We start from the raw sequence: 18,681 nt of genomic DNA on the forward strand, positions 1-18,681 counted from the left end.
TTGCGGGGTCTAAGAGCATCTACAGCCGGACTCCGCAAATCCGACCACTTGGCATCGCGAGCCCTCCGTCCGCTTCTCGACTAAGTCGCCCCTGGACCGGAGCCTCTAACTCATATTTGGGATTTGGCTCCCGCTGAAGATTAGGATCTTCCTTTGGCAATGGATCCGTGGCCGCCTTCCCTGTTGTGTAGAGGTGCTTAAGCGCAATGGCCCTGGTATGTTCTTGTTAGACTTTTGTTGAATAATAAATAAAGATGACTGTATGCATCGATTGATGCAGAGAGGACGGGGGTCTTAACCTTCTTTTTCCAAAAAAAAATATCGACACTTCCAAGCACAACAATTTACACGCATTTCCAAGCCGTCTCGGTTTGCTTCTCTGCAGACCACGATGTAAGTTCGATATCTCCGCTTCTTTTCGCCCGAAACTTCTAAACTATGGCTTGGCACTTTTCTGCAAGATTTCTTATCCTAGTAGCTGCTCTGTTTTGTGCGCGCGGTACTACCAAGAGATCAGTTTTTTTCTATATATATCAACACTTCGAATTTATATCTTTGCGGAAAAGGTGCTGCATTTTTGTGTTCGATCGGAACCACCGCTCGTTCTTTGATCGGCACCTCCGAGCAGATTATTTCCCGAACACTGCCCTGGCCGTTCAAGCTTTGTAATAACCATTAATCACGTTTCTTAACAATGGTTTGCTGATGTCGGTTCTCATAACAATATATACTACCTAGCCTTATAAAAACGTCTTGTATTCTGAGATTGAAGGAAACGTGTGGCTATGTCCTCAAGCAAGCAAGTGAAAACTTCACCAATGCATATGACCACGCGTGTTGCTGGATGTCATCCCGGCCGCCAGCAGAAGTTGACAATACCTGAGACCTGACCCGTAGCCATACATGGCCGGCCGGGTCGCACGTCGGTGTCATGCATTCTGCACTCAGGCGAGAAGGCCGAATCAGTAATGTTGGAACAATCGGGAAAGAGATTGAACTGCTCCTTTTTATGTTATTATTGGACTACCAAAAGAAGCAACACGTACGTACACCGGCCCTTGTCCGCACGTAAAATCGTTTGTTTTAGTTGCTAAAATCAATACAAAGTTGAGTCATTTGTTTTGAAACGGGGAGAGTAAAAGGAGGCCAGCCAGTGCAAGCGGCAAGTCAAGATAACGACGACTAAAGAAACAAATCAGTTGACGATGTGTTTGGTTACCTGCATTGTTTTTTGCCCATTTGCATACTTGTTTTAGTTGGGTTTGGTTGAGCATATGCGGGCAAAAACCTACATTTGTATGTTGATTGGTTGTCTACATATACTTTCGTCACTGCATCGTAACGATGCTTCTATGCATCGCGTTTGGTTGCTCACATTGTATGTGGTCAGATGAGTGCATGTTGTTTGGTTGCTTACACGGGATATGCTTAAAACTTAACAGCTGCCCATAAGACACAGTGCCATGGCGATTGTGATAAACGATGACGAGGACACAAGCAACTAGTTTGCCGTGCCGCCATCCCGAAGCACAACAGCAACAACAACTCGCGGGGGCTCCCGCCTGCAGTAGTAGCTCGGCTGCCTCCGTCCCGGAGAGCAGCAACAACAACTCGAGGGGGCTCCCGAGCAGCAGCTGCCTGGCAACCTCCATCCGGAGCGCGAGCAGCAGCAGGCAGCAGCCCGACCCAGCGGGGGCGCTTGTAAATCGATGAACTGGTCGATGCGGGGGCCCTCGACCAGCGGCTGGTGGCCCGGCAACAATGGGGAATTGGCAAGGGAGGCGGTGAGGCACTGGGTCAGACCGGAGTTGGCGGCAGCAGAGAAGGATCTGGCTGAAATTGGCAGCAGCAGCAGCAGAGAAGGGACTCGCCTCTACGGTTGACGAAACCACGAATCAATCGCCTAAATGGAACCGTGACATCGATGTGTCATCGTATAGACTTTATGTCGAATCGAAGTACCGTTGTGTAGATCAGAAGGGATGAAGAAAGGGGATTAGGGAGGATTTTAGTGGAGGTAGGAGAAGAAACCAGGTACAGAGCTCGCATCCCTCCTGTATTCCCTCATGCAACAAGACCCACCGCATGCGCTAAAGTTGGCTCAACCCAGCCTGGCTGGCTGGAAACGACCGATTCGACCGTTACTAGCGGGCGGGGAGTGCTTTAAGTTTCGTGCGGGCCAACATTTGTATGCGATCCAGGCAACCAAACGGGCCAAATTCATCCCATGCGGGCCTGGCTGATCCTAATGCAGGCAACCAAACGCATCACAACTGTTGCATTATCGGAAGGAGGAGTGTCGGGTATGTGGTGACTCCATCAATCTCAAGACTTGTTGGTTCATAAAAAAAAGATAACCACCGTTCATAAAACATCCACATCTATAAAAGTGAGTGTACGGGTGTGTATGCAAGCATCCACATCTATACTTATAATGTGTTTCTAAAACATACTCCTTCCGTTTAAAAAAAATGAAGGTAACCACCGTCTCTTGGAGCACATTAACTAATGTCCTGGTGATGAGCTGCGAGGATCCCATTGGTCGATAGAGAAGGTAGGTAGGCGATCTGAGAGCTGGCCGGTTCAAAATATTTTAGTAGTACCTATTATAGTACATCAATAAGATGGTGCTAATGTGGTGCAAGAGATCAAAGTTGGCATAGTTTAGCCGGCGTATCTTTGGTCACCCTAGACGGAAGAGCCACGTACGTACGTGGCACGCCGTGCCTGTCCCCGGTTCCTCACGCACCAGAGGATACGCCACAAGCACAGGATCGCCCCGTCCCGCCCATCTGCCCATCCGAAAGGCCACTGATGCAATCGTCCAACCCGTATATAGTTCCACATCATGTCAGCATCACACACAGGAGGAGAAGCGAGTGACGATGATGTTTGGCGGCAATGGCGACGCCGTGGAGAGCGGCGGCGGCGGCTTGGCCGTGGCGCCGTTCATGGCCAAGACGTACGGGATGGTGGACGACCCGGCGACGGACGGCGCCGTTGCGTGGGGGGAGCACCGACAACAGCTTCGTCGTCGCCGACGTCCCCGCCTTGTCGCGCGCGCTCCTCCCCGCGCGCTTCGGCCACGCCAAGTTCGCCAGCTTCGTCCGCCAGCTCAACGCCTACGGCTTCCGCAAGGTCCACCCGGACCGGTGGGAGTTCGCCCACGCCTCCTTTACTTCCTCCTGCGCCACGTCGTCCGCCGCCGGAGCCACAAGCTCAAGGACGACGGCGAAGAGGACGACGGAGGCAGAGGCACGACGACACTGCTGGTCATGGATCCAGAGGTTGTCTGGCTGAAGCAGGAGTAGAGGGCCACGGAGGAGCGCCTGGCGGCCATGCGGCGCCGGGTGCAGGAGACCGAGCGCCGGCCCAGGCTGATGCTCGCCTTCCTCCTCAAGGTCGCCGGAGATCCCGACGCGCTGCGCCGCCTCGTAGGCGACTTCCACGGCGGCCCGCAAGATGGCGCGGGGGCCAAGTGGCCGCGGCTGCTTCTCGACGACGGGGAGGTCGTCCAGCTGGCGTCGGGCGACAAGACGATGTCGTCCGTCGATGGCGTGGGGTCGACGCGCTGTTGCATAACATGATCAACATGCAGGAGGAGGTCTTCGTGCCGGAACCCAGCGTGGACTTCACTGGGTTCTACGCCGGAGCCGACGGGTTCCGCGACGTGCAGGTGGACGGCGGCTACTGAGTGTTGGTTCGGCCGGTGTCTCTGCGCTAGAGTACATAGCAAAAGATACCACATTACAGGCTAGGTCAATAAAAAACTATACCACTTTTGTTGATATTTCAAAAAGCTATCATTTTTTGGTTCCCTGTTCCAAAAAAAAAAGTCGCTGAATGGTCAGTTTTTAAGCGCGCTTACGACAAGTAGGGCCCGCCCCTCAGAGTTTTGTCGGCCAGGTGCTAACGGCATGCGGGCTGACGGCCGTTAGGGCTCACCCATTATGACCAGGGTCAAACAGACGCAGACGGCTCACGCTGTTTCCCCCTCCCCCTCTCGCTAACTCACGCGCTCTCCCTCTGCTGCGTAGACCTAGGCAATGGCGGCAGCGGTGGAAAAATTAGACGACGCCGGCCAATCGACGGGGGGAGGTGGAACGGGAGATGGTGGCAGAGAATACTCAGAAGTGGACAACTGGCTGAGAGCAGCGGTAGCTTCGCAATGTAGCCGCCGGCACCGCAGCGGACACCTTCGGCGACGCCATAGGCTACACCGCCATCGCCGGAGAACCAGCAGTTCTCCCTGGAGTACAGAGCGGCGCGGAGTCTTGCTCGGGCTGTGGCGACAGATCCGGCCAACTCCGACCGCTGGGCCTCGGCATTTGGAGGTGTTGAGTAAGTATTTTCTTCTCTCCCAAACCCTTGTTTAATTCATTAGTGGTAGGTTAGTACACAGTTTAGGAAATCATTAGTTAGGTTTGACCAAACCCTAGGTTAATGCAACAGTGATTCATCTAAGTTAGTTAGTTGGATGCAGTAGTGATGCAAAACTGAGGCAGTAGTAGGATTTTGCACCTAGGTTAGTTATTGAGATAGTTGTTGGATGCAGTAGTGATGCAGCATTGAGGCAGTAGTGATTCAGAAAAGCATGGTGGAATCAAAGAAGAGGATTTGTATTGAATTTTGTAGTCAGTGGGCATGACCGAATTTTGTAGCAAAAGACACTTCTTCAGTTATGTTTATAAATTGTGTACAAGTTACAACTTGTTTTGAATTAACACATTATGTAATGCAGTCTGGATGATGACATTTGAGAGGTGAGGCTACATTTTCAGGGGAGAGATAACATGGAAAGAAGGTTCTCTGTTTCAGACATCACTTTTCTCAACTTGATAGCACTGACCAAAACTGAAAGCTATGGGTCAGATGACTACATGTACTAGGTAAAAAAAGAAGGAATTGGACAGGATAGTTTATTGCTTCTGGACGGTCAAGATGCAATTGAAGAAATGATAGACCACTCTGATTTCACTTTGCTGAATTCATTGTGGCCAAGGCAAATGAAGATAGAGATGTTGAATTTAACATGCTCACAATGCTTATGAAGAATAAGTTTCAATAGGCAGTCCAGCAGAGCTGCAACTTGAACATGGCAGAAGCTCCTGGTGGTGATGATGTAGATGATGTTGCTGAGGATGGAGGTGCTGCTGGTGAGGATGGAAATTTTGGCCGCATGCGGAGGAGGTGCAGCGTCGACGGGAAATGCAGACGCCGGAGCAGCGCGCCAACCCCATCTACGCACTGGACTCTCTCGAATAGGAGTTCTGGTTCGCCCTCGAGCACGAAGAGCAGCGCCAGCGCGGCGTCCAGCACGTGCTGGTTGGCACCCCCGCCGGCCCTCGTCGTGCGCGAGGAGGACCAGGAGGAGGAGACCGCCTACCAGGCGGCGCTGGCGGCCGCCATGCAGACCAGCGTCGACGAGGAGTGGTGCAAGGTGGCGGCGGCGTACCAGATGCGGCTGGCGGAGGCCACTTGAGAGACTGACTGAGGGCACTCAGTTAGCTACAACCAATCTCAAGAAGAAAGGGAAGGGGGGACATCAGGGCTGTTTTTGAGGGTGGTCGAGGAATCACATACCTCTGGTGTAGCCACCGTGGGCGATATTGGATGGCTCGACAAACGTTCTTCTACCTCCTACAAACTTAGCGCTTCTTCCTCCGGCGAACTCAAAGGATACATGATGCTTCTCTAGACCAAGAGTTCCGGGATTTGATGGATTTTCTAATGGAGATTCCGGCCAAGAACACTTCATTCATATAGCAGCGTACTCCAATCCGAGTCGGGACTCAATTGATTTATCTGTTGGAGAAGGACATGGGAGCAAGATGTTTGTTAGAGATTCAAATCAAACACGGGAGCAGGACGATGTCCGCCAGAAAATTCAGAAGCCTACTATGGTGCAGGCCGGAGATGACTGGCGGTGCCGGACAGCTCACAGTGTGGCGCGTGCTCCCGGCCGGCGCTGGTGCACAGCGTACTCACCCTGCCTCCTCTGGCCATGCTCTCCCTCCACCAGTAGCGCGACTGCTGAAGCCCAATCCACTCTGTCATCGCCTCTGCTCCTACCTGATGCAAACACCTCCGCTTACATGGTCGACTGTCTCCCGTCGTCCTCTCCTTCGGCCACCCCTTGAATATCCGACGCCCGTGCCTCCTTGCCGTTCCGTCGTCCTCTGCTGCGGCCGCCACTTCGCTAGCCGACGCCCGTGCCTCTTTGGCTTGGCCTCCTCTGCCTCCTCATGTTGTCCGACAACCAACGCCACTTCTCCACCTCGACGCGTGGCGGAAGTCGTCTCCGCCGCACACGCCCCGGCGAACGTCGTCTCCGCCGCACACGCCCCGGTGAGCGTCGTCCATCCTCCCGCGCGACGCACGACGACCGGACAACCACCACCAGTGCCCCGCCTCGCAGCGCCGTCTCCATTGCACACACCCCGGCGAACGCCCTCCATCCTCTCGGCGTATATTACAAAAAATATATGTGGGACATATCGCAGGACCAGCTCGTCAAGTTTAACGACCATATTGAAGCGATACTCTCAAGTTCTCGTACCTTATTGAAGCAGTTTCTGAGTTTGAAGATGATTATGGACTTCGCAACCAAGTTGAAAGACCATACATGCATTTTACTCCTCTCTCTAGGTGAAGATGGATGAAGCCGCACTGCCCAGATCTCGAGGCACCGACCACGTGATGCAGCAGGCTTAAACTACACGATTAAGTAAACCAAAGCTTAACTGCGCAGCAGCCAATGCGAGTCCACTTGCAAAGACTGAAAGGAAAGCTTTTCAAGGAGGAAAGAGAGAATGAAAAATGCTCGATGGACGTACTCGACCGACCATTTAGTGTTGTTTGAAGCATCTTTGGTTATATTTATCTCTCCAACGCTGGTGACGGACAAAAAGAAAGCCAAGCGCGTGCTGGGGCGTCACGCGTGGGAGCGCAAAAAAGATGCTGCTCCGCGGGCACGGTCACCCGTGCAAGCGTTCTCTCGTTGTTAAGTAGGTATGCTGTACGCTGATGTATCCTCCCCGTTAAGGAGCCATCTAGCTAGCTGCTACTGTAAGCTGTGAGCTTCTTCCTCCTCCCGCTTCAGCCGTCGTCGCCCAGTTGATCTGCTCATCTGCAGGTTAGCACGGTCACCCAGTTGTTTGCTCATCCCTTCTTTTTCTCTAGTCTTGTTATGAGATTAACGACCCCATTTATAGTCTTGTTTTTTTTTTTTTTGCGGGTGCCATTTATAGTCTTGTTAAAGCATATAGTGGCTGTGCTCCTAAATACTAGTCCTATTTGCTATGAGATTAACGACCCTATCTATAGTTACATACTAGCACCAAGTTTTAACATGTTAGTTTGACACAGATCCATCGGGCAGGGCACCTCAACTCCAATGGATTCGCTCCTACCTGGTTTCCCGCCATCAGATGTGCCATCCCACAGGAGGTCGAGGTAAGGGCGCCCTTGCTCTCTCTTCTTTCAGGCGATTTTCACTTTCATGCCATACTTTGGTTGTTGGCAACCACTCTAGAAAGGTCCTCTGTTTTTTGCTTTTTGTTTTTAAGGTTCAAGTAATGAGACATGAAGTTGCCTTTTTCTTCTTGCTTCTCTTTTTGTGGGCAAAACAGAGAGTTTTATTCGTCATGTGCAGGATTACAATGACCTGAAATTCTACGTGAATAAAATCCGGAGGACAATGCAACCAACCCACGGTGCTCACGTCCGTTCCACCATGGTTTCGAGGCAATTTGAACCCTGTTTTGTTTTCAATCAATCTACCTCAGTGCAAAATGCCGCTTCCTTTTAAGGTTCTGAATTTCCTAAAAAGGTGGGTGTACATCTCGCTTCGCGGATGTAGTGAGCTTTAGGCGAACTGCAGATTCTGATCTGGAGCTAAGCGTAGGCTTTCAACAGAAATCATATTCTTACTACAACTTACACAAAATAATTAAGAAGAGAAATAACTACCTAGAATACGATGTTGGAATTTAGGACAGTCAAACCGTATCTAAAAATGAAAAGTTTCACGAATTTTAAAATTTCAATTTTTAAAAAATTTCATTTTTTTGAAAAAGATCATTAATTTTAAAAACGTTTATTAAATTTGGAAAAAAAATCACAAAATTGAGAAAAGTTCATGAATTTAAAAAAACTTGGAAAAGTTCATAATTTGAAAAAAGTTCACAAAATGAAAAATTCCCTAATTTTAGAAAAGGTTCAGAAAAAATTGAATTTTTTCATTTAAAAAAACTATGAATTTGCAAAATGGTTTCAAATTTTAAACAATTTCATGAATTTGAAAGAGAAAAAGAAAATTGAAATAGAAAACAAAAAAATAAGAAAAAGAAAAGCGAGCAAAACCAGTGCTGGAGAAAAACCAAAAAAATCTTAAATGAACTTGGTTTTCTTTTTTTAAGAAAAAAAGAGCAAAAGGGAGACTAAATGGGCCGACCTACTTATGAAACCGTGCAATGTGCGCCACATACCGTTTTGTACTCTAAGCGTCAAATAATATCTAGCGTGAGAAGATGTCACCCAACTGATAGTGGGTCGGGTGGATCGTCCGGACTCCTCTTGTCGCCCCCTCCACTAGGTTTGGTTCTGGGCTAGGGGATTAGAGGTGTCCGCTCGTGTCCATGAGACAATTGAGGGATAACATTGGAGGCATAAAGTGTCCATACTATCCACTTGGAAACATATAAGGGCAACTCAAACGTGAATCACCAAATCATATGGCTTCAAATGTCCGTGAACATATCCAGACGTGTCTGCAATGGTAGGGGGGCATCCAACCGCAAGAACCAAATGCACACCCCTTTCACTGAAAAGAGAGAATAAAACAAAACCAAATCTCTTCCTCTAGTCCAGGTTCACTTTGACAAATGTATCTAGATGAATAACAATTCAACCATACATTTAAATTCTAGAGCACCGCATGTTCAACAAACTTTTTAAATACATCGATCCCAAAAGCAGAAGAACCGGATGTTTGTGCCAAAGACCTCATATTCTCCACTCCTCAAAAGCGGGCTCCATCTCAAGCTTCCTCTCCTCGAGCCGAAACTTCTTCATAGGCACATGTATATCCAGTTGCTATGCCGATTGAGCTTCATTCAACAATGCATCAATGTGAAGGGTTTTCCCTTTGTCGTTTGGACAACGCACAATGATGTGCGTGCTAGCCAATGACGTAATCAACAAGTTGCAACATTGAGAAAAAAATACTAAAATGGCCGACACAAGAGCACTAAAGATGCAAAAACTTACGAGCTCTTCGAGTGATGCGGCCCTTGGTCACCTTTTTTGCACTTGTGCATACCACTGTAACACTTTGTTGATGGCCTTTTGAATGGCGTACCATCATGGAGTAGTGACTTTGCACCACAATCATGGTCACTTCCCGTGCTATAAGACGCGTAGGGTTTTTGCTCATTGAACAGATCCTTAACTCTGACGAACACATTGATGCTATCCATACCAGAGGTACCAATTTCAGAGAATCCGTCATACTCCTTTAGAAGAACAACATAATCCCCGAAAATCCAAGGACCCTCTTCCATTGCCCTTTTCCAGCCACACAAACATTGAAATTGCATTGTAAGAATATTTGGTTCAATTGTTCTGAATTTAACATCTCGAGCCGGTTGCCACTCATAATTCATCGTTTGCATAAATGAATTCTGCCTGGAGGGCTTGTTTGTACAAACCCTACCAATCGCAATCCACTACGCAGCAGCCTTGCTACCGAAACGGAGGAACTGAAAAATGAGATTGAAGGGCACCGCGGAGTGCTAAACAACCAGTTGTGAAGTGTTAGAACAATGGATCATGCAAAGAAAGAAGGGCACATTCACGCTACCATAGAGGGTTTGGAAGAGAGGTAGGAAGCGCTGTGGGTGGAGCAGCAAGTGCTCTTTATTCGTCTAGCATCTCGCTAGAATAGAAGAGTCCTTAGACTCTTTTTAGTTTTCTTGCACTTTTTTAGCACGACATATTGGCTACACCTTGTGTTGTTAAGATTTTGCGAGCTGGCTGTAATTCTGAAACTTTGGAATAAAACTTTTTGATTACCCGGATTCCTTTAGTTGGAGCTGAAACTAAGGACAACGACACTACTATACACACGACACTACGTTCACGATTCATGAACAATTGGTAATCTGATGGATGTGTCGCACTTTATTCTGTGAATGGAAGGCTGGATATGAAGCATCGTGCATGCATCGGTTGAAAAGGGTCATCTGCATAGCTGTGTTCTCCGGGCAATTTTCAGGTGATACCATGGTACAACCTACGCACAATTGTAAGACTCTTGGATGACATTGTTGCAAAATGTTCAAGAACTCCCGGGAGCCATCGGATCTGAGATCCAACGGCTCCAAGAAGCCCCTGAAATTATAGCCGAGCCGAGGGAGCATGGGAGAGAAGGGAGAGACAGACGGGGCCCACCCCGCAGTAGTTGCAGCCACTATTCAGCCGGGCACTGCCGACCGCCACTGCCAGAGGGGCAGCCGCCGCCACCCGCCAGATCTGGGTGAGGCCCACCCAGGACACAGACGGACCAACATGGCATGATAGTAGCCGCACGAGAGGCCCCCTCTAGTGAAGCGCGCGCCGCATCCCCTCCGTGCATCTGTCATCGACGAGGGCCGCTAGCGCACGCGCCGCATCCCCTCCGTGCATCCGTTGTCGACGAGGGCCGCCAGCACGCACGCCGCCACACACCCCCTGCGCGCGCGTAGCCACCACAGCCCCACCGTACGCCTGAGCGCATGTGACACCGCCGCCACGCCCCACGTCAACGCCGCATCCGGCATCCCTGACGGCGACCACAACTCGTGCTGTCGATCCCCCGCGAGGAGGAAGAAGGGCCTCACCGCCGCCCCCGGGGACGGCGAGGGAAGAGGATGGGAGAGAGGGGAGGGGGCGGCAAAGCTAGAGTTTCGATTAGTCTTCAACATATTCCTAATTCACAATTTCACCTTGCTTGTCTGGACTATAACCTTGGAATACTTGATCCCTGGAACAAAGTATGGCCTTTCCACTAGTCTTAATCCTAATTCACACAAGTCTGTCTGGAATAACCTTTTTTTTTTGGTGCGGGGACTGGAATATAAACTTGGGATACGTGGGCTTTTCACTAGTCTCAATGCTAATTCACATACACGAGAACATGACAAGGAAGGAAGCAAGGGAAATTACCTCACCTTTCCTATTCAACCACACGCCAAGTCCTAATGTAACAAGCGAGTCAAATATGTCTCATACATATTTGGATTATTTTACATGGCCTTCACTGAAAACATCAATTCAGCATCGCGATAATTTCTCAAAACAAATAAGTTCCCAAATAGCTGAATGGTTATTTAAGTTTGAACTTATACTTGTCTACTCTTTATAATCATGCATACTACAAGGCGGTCACTAACATGTATATGCACAAAGCTTACTAGCTAGTTGTAGCTTTGTGTGATAAAATCAGTTACTAATAATGGTTTGCTTTTTGTACTACTAATGAAACCTTTGTTAATTTCTAATGTTATTAACTCACACCGCAAAATAGCAAAAATCATTCAAGTTTAATCTGTTTCATGTGTTTATTCTATCAATGAGGCATTTGATTTGCCTATTGTATAAGATTACTATCTGTTGGCTTACTTTGATCTTTTTTTCTGTAACTGAAGCATTTTGAGCAATTCTTTGCTCCTTTAGCCAAATTAAACTCCAACAGAAATCCTATGGACAGAAATCCCACAAGCCTTAAGATCTGAATCTTTGTGCTTTTCTAGCATTATAGGGTTTAAAAGGATGCTATATTCAGCACAAAAATAATATTGGAAAGCGTGTTACCTTGATTACTTCGGTTTCAATACTTCTACAATGATAAACAAAATAGGACAACAATATATATATACATATACATAGCTCTTATCGGCCACCCCCATGAGTAGTGATAAATCGGACAATTTTTTGAATAGTGACTTTTCATAAATTTTTGTTTCAAAAATCTTGCCAATCAAAGATGCTCTTGACCTGGTGTAGCTCTCCTGGGCAATTTATCATTTATCGCATGCTTGGGTGGTCGTAATTTTAGATGTGCAGTGTCTAGCTACACCTAGTCTCCAAACTAGTACATGCTCCTATTGGGTTTCGGCCAATTTATCCATGTTCAAGGCATCTGATAGTGAGGGATACTAAGTGCAAACATCATTTATATCATAAATATTGTATATTGTTAAAGCTGTAATGCAAATGCCCATGTTGGGCTAAATTTGATGTTTCTATTACTCTATTGAATTTAAATGGATTAACGAAAAAATATGCCTGATGTGATAAATAGTAATTTATATGGGGCTAAGACGACACACACTAATTTAATTGGGTGTACTCAATCGCAGCAATATAATTGTCTTATTTGATGTCCAATGTGATTACCTGATAAGTCTAGATGCTTTTCTCTTGTTCCTTTTTGACCTTTGATGCTTTTATCTTCTTTTTGACCTGGATGCTTTTTTAGTTTTAGATTAATGTAGGTTTTCCTGAAGTAGTATGTTAAATTGAAAGATAAATGTTCTTACCTTATGCCGAAGTAATTCTTGTTAGATCAATGGGACATCAGAACTTCATGAGTATAGAGTTACAACAAATAGAGGGGATGACCTCGGAGTTCACACTCCAGCTGTTAGACCATATTACAAATCATTTTTCTGAGGAGAGCATAATTGGCCGTGGTGGGTCTGGAGTAGTTTACAAGGTAGTGTATGATTGTACCTACATCTTCTATTATTTGAATGGTATGATCATACTATATATTACAATGAAATTTTCAACAGGGTGAATTGGATAACGGTGAAGAGATTGCTATGAAGAAGCTTCATCAAATGCCTGGGCTTGACGAGAAGCAATTTACGAACGAATTCAACAATCTTATGAGAGCGAAACATAAAAATATTATACGGTTAGTTGGCTACTGCTACTATCTAGGACATGAACGTGTAGAGCACAAAGGAAAATATGTTTTTGCTCATGTGCAAGAAAGACTACTCTGTTATGAATACTTGCAAGGTGGAAATCTCGACCAGCATCTTTTTGGTATGATGGCCCTCTATTTAGACTTTTATTTTGCATGTCATCTAATAATATTACCAGACTAATGTCTTGGTACACTTTCTATTTTCTCTACAGATGAATTATGCGGACTTGACTGGCACACACGGTACAAAATAATAAAAGGTGTATGCGAGGGTTTAAATTTCCTCCATACAGGATCAGAAGATCCTATCTGCCACTTGGATTTAAAACCCGCAAACATACTGCTGGACAAAGATATGACACCAAAAATTGCAGATTTTGGTTTGTCCAGACTCTTTGCTTCCGCACAGACCCATATCACGACACAAATTATAGGAACACTGTAAGCTCCTAGTAAATAGGAAGTTGTGAAGTTGTTTTGATTAACTCACTAACTCTTCTGTTGATGTAATTGTATTTGTACCATGCAGTGGATACATGCCTCCCGAATTCATAGAAAGAGGCAAAATCACACCAAAATTTGACATATTCAGTTTGGGTGTTATAATTATAAAAATAATAGCTGGGCCTGATGGTTACTCCAAATTTGCAGATATGTCTTCTGAAGAATTTGATAAGCTGGTAAGAAAATTTATTCAAGGTATATTTTTTTCATAAATGTTAGGTTGTGTGATGTGCCTCAGGGCATCGCCAAAGCAGACCTGCAAAGCTCCGGTATATATTGTTCGGACCACTTTTGTTGATTTTTATCACGAGTTGGCGTTACTTTTCAATTTTGCAGCTGCACCAAAACTGGGCAAAGAGGTTGCATGAAACGATGCCGTCCGGTACATTGCAGGAAATGAAGACATGCATGGACATTGCATCAAGATGTGTGGAGAGGGATGAAGAGAAAAGGCCATGCATAAGCGAGATTATCCATGAACTGTATAAGATTGACAGTGGCATTATTAACGAACCAAATCAGAATTACAGTGACATTCTGGATAAACAAGACAAGCTTGATGGTCACCTTGTCGATGAAGTGGATAAGATCGGTGGTAACATTGCGGCCAAGATTGAGGCGAACATTATCAATGAACAAGATAAGGTTAGTACTGCCAAAACTTCAACCATGTTCAAGGTAATTTTGGTGACAGCGTTCATATGGGCAATTTCTTTTCACCTATAACATTGCCTTTGTGTCCACGAAGAAACAATTTATAACTTACATGGAGAAAATAAAGCAAATCCTTTGCTATATAGGTCCTCAACTCCTCATCCATGCATGTTAATTGTTATAATAATCTTAACCACCAGTATTATTGTCAATACTCTTCCTATATATGCAGAAATCCTTGGAGAGAATGAGTAGGCTTGTTGTTTCCCCACGTTGCGTGTGGGCATCATCGGCGCTGGCCCGTCAGGGCTCGCTGTTGCGGCCAGCCTCCGCGAGCGCGGCGTGCCATTCGCCGTGCTTGAGCGAGAGGACTGCATCGCCTCGCTGTGGCAGAAGCGCACCTACGACAGTCTCAAGCTCAACCACCCGAAGCAGTTTTGCAACCTCCCACGCATGCCATTCCCGGCTGACTACCCGGAGTACGTCACCCGCCGCCAATTCATTGACTACCTCGAGACATACGCCGCCACGTTCGACATCACGCCGGAATTCAACCACACCGTCCAGTCAGCGCGCTTCGACAAGGTTGGTGGCCTGTGGCGCATTCGGGCACGGGTCGCGGAAACGGAAGATGCCGCCGAGTTTGAGTACATTAGCCGCTGGCTGGTTGTGGCCACCGGCGCCAACGCTGAGCCAGTCGTCCCGGACATCCCGGGCCTAGCTGGTTTCTGCGGCATTCCAGTGACTACAGGTCCGGCATGTCCTACATCGGCAAACGCGTGCTCGTGGTGGGCTGCGGCCAGTCCGGCATGGAGGTGTCCGTCGACCTGTGCAACGGTGGCGTGATCCCGTTCATGGTCGTCCGAAACGTGGTCGGCATCGCCACAATATATCTCACCATGCTGCTCATGCGGTGGCTCCCGCTCTCTCTCGTTGACAAGATCATGGCCTTCCTCGCCTGGCTCTTACTCGGCGACCTCGCCAGGCTTGGCATCCGGACCCCCGCAGTTGATTCGCTCACGTTCAAGAAGACTGATGACAATGGGCGCGCCTGGTGCGCGATCGCGAGGAGGATCAGGTCCGGTGACATTACCGTTGTCCCTAGCGTGGCGCGCTTCACCAAGTCCGGCGCCGAACTGTCCGACGGCAGCGTCGTCGACATCGACGCCGTCATACTGGCCACTGGCTACCGCAGCAATGTGACCCGGTGGTTCCAGGGTATCGAATTATTGGGGAAGGACGGTTGCCCCAAGACCTCGTTCACCGATGGCTGGAATGGTCACTCAGGGCTCTACTCCGTTGGCTTCACCCGACGCGATCTCTTGGGCGCCTCCGCCGACGCCGTGTGTGTCGCGAAGGACCTTGCCGTGTCGTGGAGAGAGAACACGAAACCCAGAAAATCAGTTATTTTTTAGATGACTAGCAAAAATGCCCGTGTATTGCAACGGGTATAAAATAAGCACAAATTGCCTTCCTTCACCATTCTTTAAGTGAGTACTAAATTATCCGCCAACCGATTTTCTAATTTCTCTATTGAAATATGAACTGTAATGAAATTATTATTATCACTTTATTGAAGTAAGTATTATCAGTATTGAAATCAATTTTTTTGGAATAATGAAATATTTACATTATTTTTGATTTACTATAACAAACAATGCACGTACCTTGCAATGGGATATAAATATTCTAGTACGTTAGCGTATGATTATGTGTTTGTGTAAATAAATAATCATCAAATTCTGTCAGTGATTTACCTTATATTATGATCGGAAGTGATTTACCTGTCCATAATATGCGTTTGTGTAAATAAATGTTCAAATTCTGCCCGTGATTTACCTTATATATTTTGATCAGGACTTTGGTAAGTAAATTAAAATGGAATTGGTTTAGAAGGTAAGTGTTAGAGCAACTCTAGCAGACCCCGCATCCCGCCGGCCCGCAAAACTCGTTTGCAGTTCGCGCAAAACCACTTTTGCGGGCCGGCGTGGGCTGACACAGATGCAGACCCCCCAAACGGATCCATAAAAAAGTATATTCGCGGAATATGCTTTTTTACGGGTCGGCTTTGCGGGTTCTGCTCGGGCACCACCGCGAAGATCCGCAAACATAAAAACTGCAAATCTCGCATTTGACATAGGTTTGGCAAACAAGTTCAAATTCAAACCACATAAACAGTTTGCGTGCAAATAAAAGCGAAGTTCATAACACAAAAGAGGGAATGCAAAAGGTTTGCACCCATGTCTGACATCATCTTGGGGGGGTCGATCTTCACTCTGCGCCATGGAATCCACCTCCACCGAATTGAAGTTCATCGGCGCCACCGAATCCACCTCCCTCGCTTGTTCCAACTCCCGCACTGAAATCATCCACATTGCCACCATATGGAGCAGAGAAAACATCACCGGAACTTGAACACGGACCGGCCGAAGCTACCATTCTTCTCTTCAAGATCTCTCTCCTTGCCATATCATGCCATGTTTTGGTGAGGTCGTTCATGTCATTGCGGTTCATTGACATGATCTTGTTCTATTCGGCGAGCAACAATGACGTCGATTTGTTCTCGGAGGCGCGTGCTTTTCTCTCCTCAATGGAAGCTTTGCGGAGCCCCTCTTCCTTGAGCATTTGCCACTTTTCTTTCTTCTCTTTTGCCTTCTTCTCGGCCAACTCTTTTTTGATCTCCAACGACTTCAACAACATCAACTCGTTTGATTGCACTATGAAATCAATCTTCTCCCTCAAGCTCGATGCTTCTTGCTCTCTCTTGATCTTCTCTCTCGTCTTCTTGTCGCCATCGGGCTTGTGCTCATTTCTTGGGCCATCATCATCTTCGTCTTCATCCATGTTTGCAAGTGAGCCTCTCTTTGGTGGGGACTCTCTATCGATCAACTTCCACTTATCGCACTTTTGGAGCAACTCCCAACAATGCTCTAACTTGAAGAATCTGCCTTCTGAAGCTTCCATGGCCTTGTATCTTTGTTGAGCAATCTTGTCCTACAAAATGTGAAAAAAAGTGATGCAATTATTTCCCATGATACATTTTGATGATGCACAACTTGAACAAAGGAAAAACAAACTCACATGATCGGATTCCACGGTGCCACTTGGAGGTGCATTGCGTACTTGCTCCAAGCAAACCGCCCAACGGCTGCACATAGGCTTAATATTCTCCCAACGCCCTTGAAGCGACCGAAATGTGCGTGGAGTCCTATTGGGATACTTTCTCATAATGCGGAAGTATTGATCTTCGATCCTTTGCCAATATCTCTTGGAGGTTTGAGAAACACCTGTGCATGGATCAAGAGACACCGCACTCCATGCTTGGATCAAAGCTTGATCTTCCAAGATCGTGTAGTTCTTCGATCTTTGGCTCTTCCCACTCTTTGATTGCGATTCCTCAAACGTTTCCGCTTCGATCTCCTCCAATTCATCCACACAACCATGATCATCCACGCCGTCGTCCGTTTCATTGTAGTCGAATGGTTCGAAAGGGGCTTGATCAATGTCAACCGCGTTCATGTTAAACAAGCTCACGAACTCGGTTGTTGCATTGTTCGAAGCACCGCTATAGCGAACGATAACAAGTCACGAGCTATCGACACTAATGGCGAAAATGAAAGGGAATCGCTAGACCGAAGAGGCATACCTTGCAGCCATTTCGTCGAACACCTCGCTCGCGGGGGGAGCGGCACCGTTGAACGGCATTGCTGGAGCACCTTATTGCGGGGGAATGGAGTGAGAGGTTGAAGAAGGTGGCTTCCTTTTAGCCGGAACCTTCCTCCGCTTTACGCCCGCGGTCTTGCCGGTGTTCTCCGCCGCCGGCCGGGATCGCACTGCGGTGTTGGCGCCCGGAGCGCGGGCCGCCGGGGCGGGGGCAGCCGGATTCCCGCCCTGCACGACCACGTTGCCCTGCCGCTTGCGGGCCGGCGCGGCGTGTGCTTGGGTGACGGCGGCGGGGGCAACATGGCCGGCGACGAGATCCGCCTGAGGGGAAGGAGCATGCGCGACCTCGACGGTGACGGGGGACAGCACGGGAGCGTCCATGGCGGCGAGGAATGGCCGGGAGGAGGAACCGGAGCTTGCGGAGGGGGGAGGGGCAATGGTGGCGGAGGGTGCGGGGAGCAGGAAAGGGTGCAGGGAGCGGGAAAGGGTGCGCGGAAATGTCCCTCCCGCCAAATCTCGCGCCGGATGGGGGTTCAACTTGGATCGGCCTCCCAACCCGTGAAGATGGAGGTTGGGGGAGAAGATTTGCCGCGCCCCGCAAAAAAAATTGCGGGCCGGGCCGGGATGTGGGGTCTGCTCGGGCTGCTTTTCTGGCCCGACCCGCAATTTGGCGGTTATTTTGCGGGCCAGGGCGGGATGCGGGGTCTGCCAGAGTTGCTCTTAGCGCATTTCTTGTTTTAGTGTTTTGGTGATGATGATAACTCACCTTGCGGACTAATCGTGTGCCAAAGTCACATCTTGTGTTGGCACAATATGGTTAGGCTTTCCCTCCTAACGGAAAAGAACGGAGACGGAGGTTCCGACATGTTTACTTCTTTGGTCGT

At 47.9% G+C, this 18,681-nt stretch overlaps 1 protein-coding gene and 1 pseudogene across 1 annotated transcript; both read left to right on the top strand.

Annotated features, from left to right (window-relative positions):
• The first annotated feature begins 2,885 nt into the window (after positions 1 to 2,885).
• Positions 2,886 to 3,694, top strand: LOC123084391 (heat stress transcription factor C-2a-like; annotated as a pseudogene).
• Positions 3,695 to 6,954: 3,260 nt separating this feature from the next.
• Positions 6,955 to 15,549, top strand: LOC123084392 (putative receptor-like protein kinase At1g72540). Its single transcript, XM_044506019.1, has 9 exons — positions 6,955 to 7,135; positions 7,369 to 7,455; positions 12,607 to 12,757; positions 12,837 to 13,095; positions 13,189 to 13,417; positions 13,506 to 13,656; positions 13,817 to 14,125; positions 14,367 to 14,617; positions 14,886 to 15,549. The coding sequence occupies exons 2-9, from the start codon at positions 7,397 to 7,399 to the stop codon at positions 15,547 to 15,549; spliced, it is 2,073 nt and encodes a 690-aa protein (XP_044361954.1). The 5' UTR covers positions 6,955 to 7,135; positions 7,369 to 7,396.
• The last annotated feature ends 3,132 nt before the right edge of the window (positions 15,550 to 18,681 follow it).

This window comes from Triticum aestivum, chromosome 4A, assembly GCF_018294505.1.
Source record: "Triticum aestivum cultivar Chinese Spring chromosome 4A, IWGSC CS RefSeq v2.1, whole genome shotgun sequence".
Lineage (NCBI taxonomy): Eukaryota > Viridiplantae > Streptophyta > Magnoliopsida > Poales > Poaceae > Triticum > Triticum aestivum.

Bases quoted from the DNA above. Each gene is read 5' to 3' on its own strand.
- LOC123084392 (XM_044506019.1), top strand. From the start codon at position 7,397: ATGGATTCGCTCCTACCTGGTTTCCCGCCATCAGATGTGCCATCCCAC. The intron at 13,096-13,188 runs GTATGATGGCCC...TTTTCTCTACAG, and splicing joins TCTCGACCAGCATCTTTTTG to ATGAATTATGCGGACTTGAC. The intron at 13,418-13,505 runs GTAAGCTCCTAG...TGTACCATGCAG, and splicing joins ACACAAATTATAGGAACACT to TGGATACATGCCTCCCGAAT.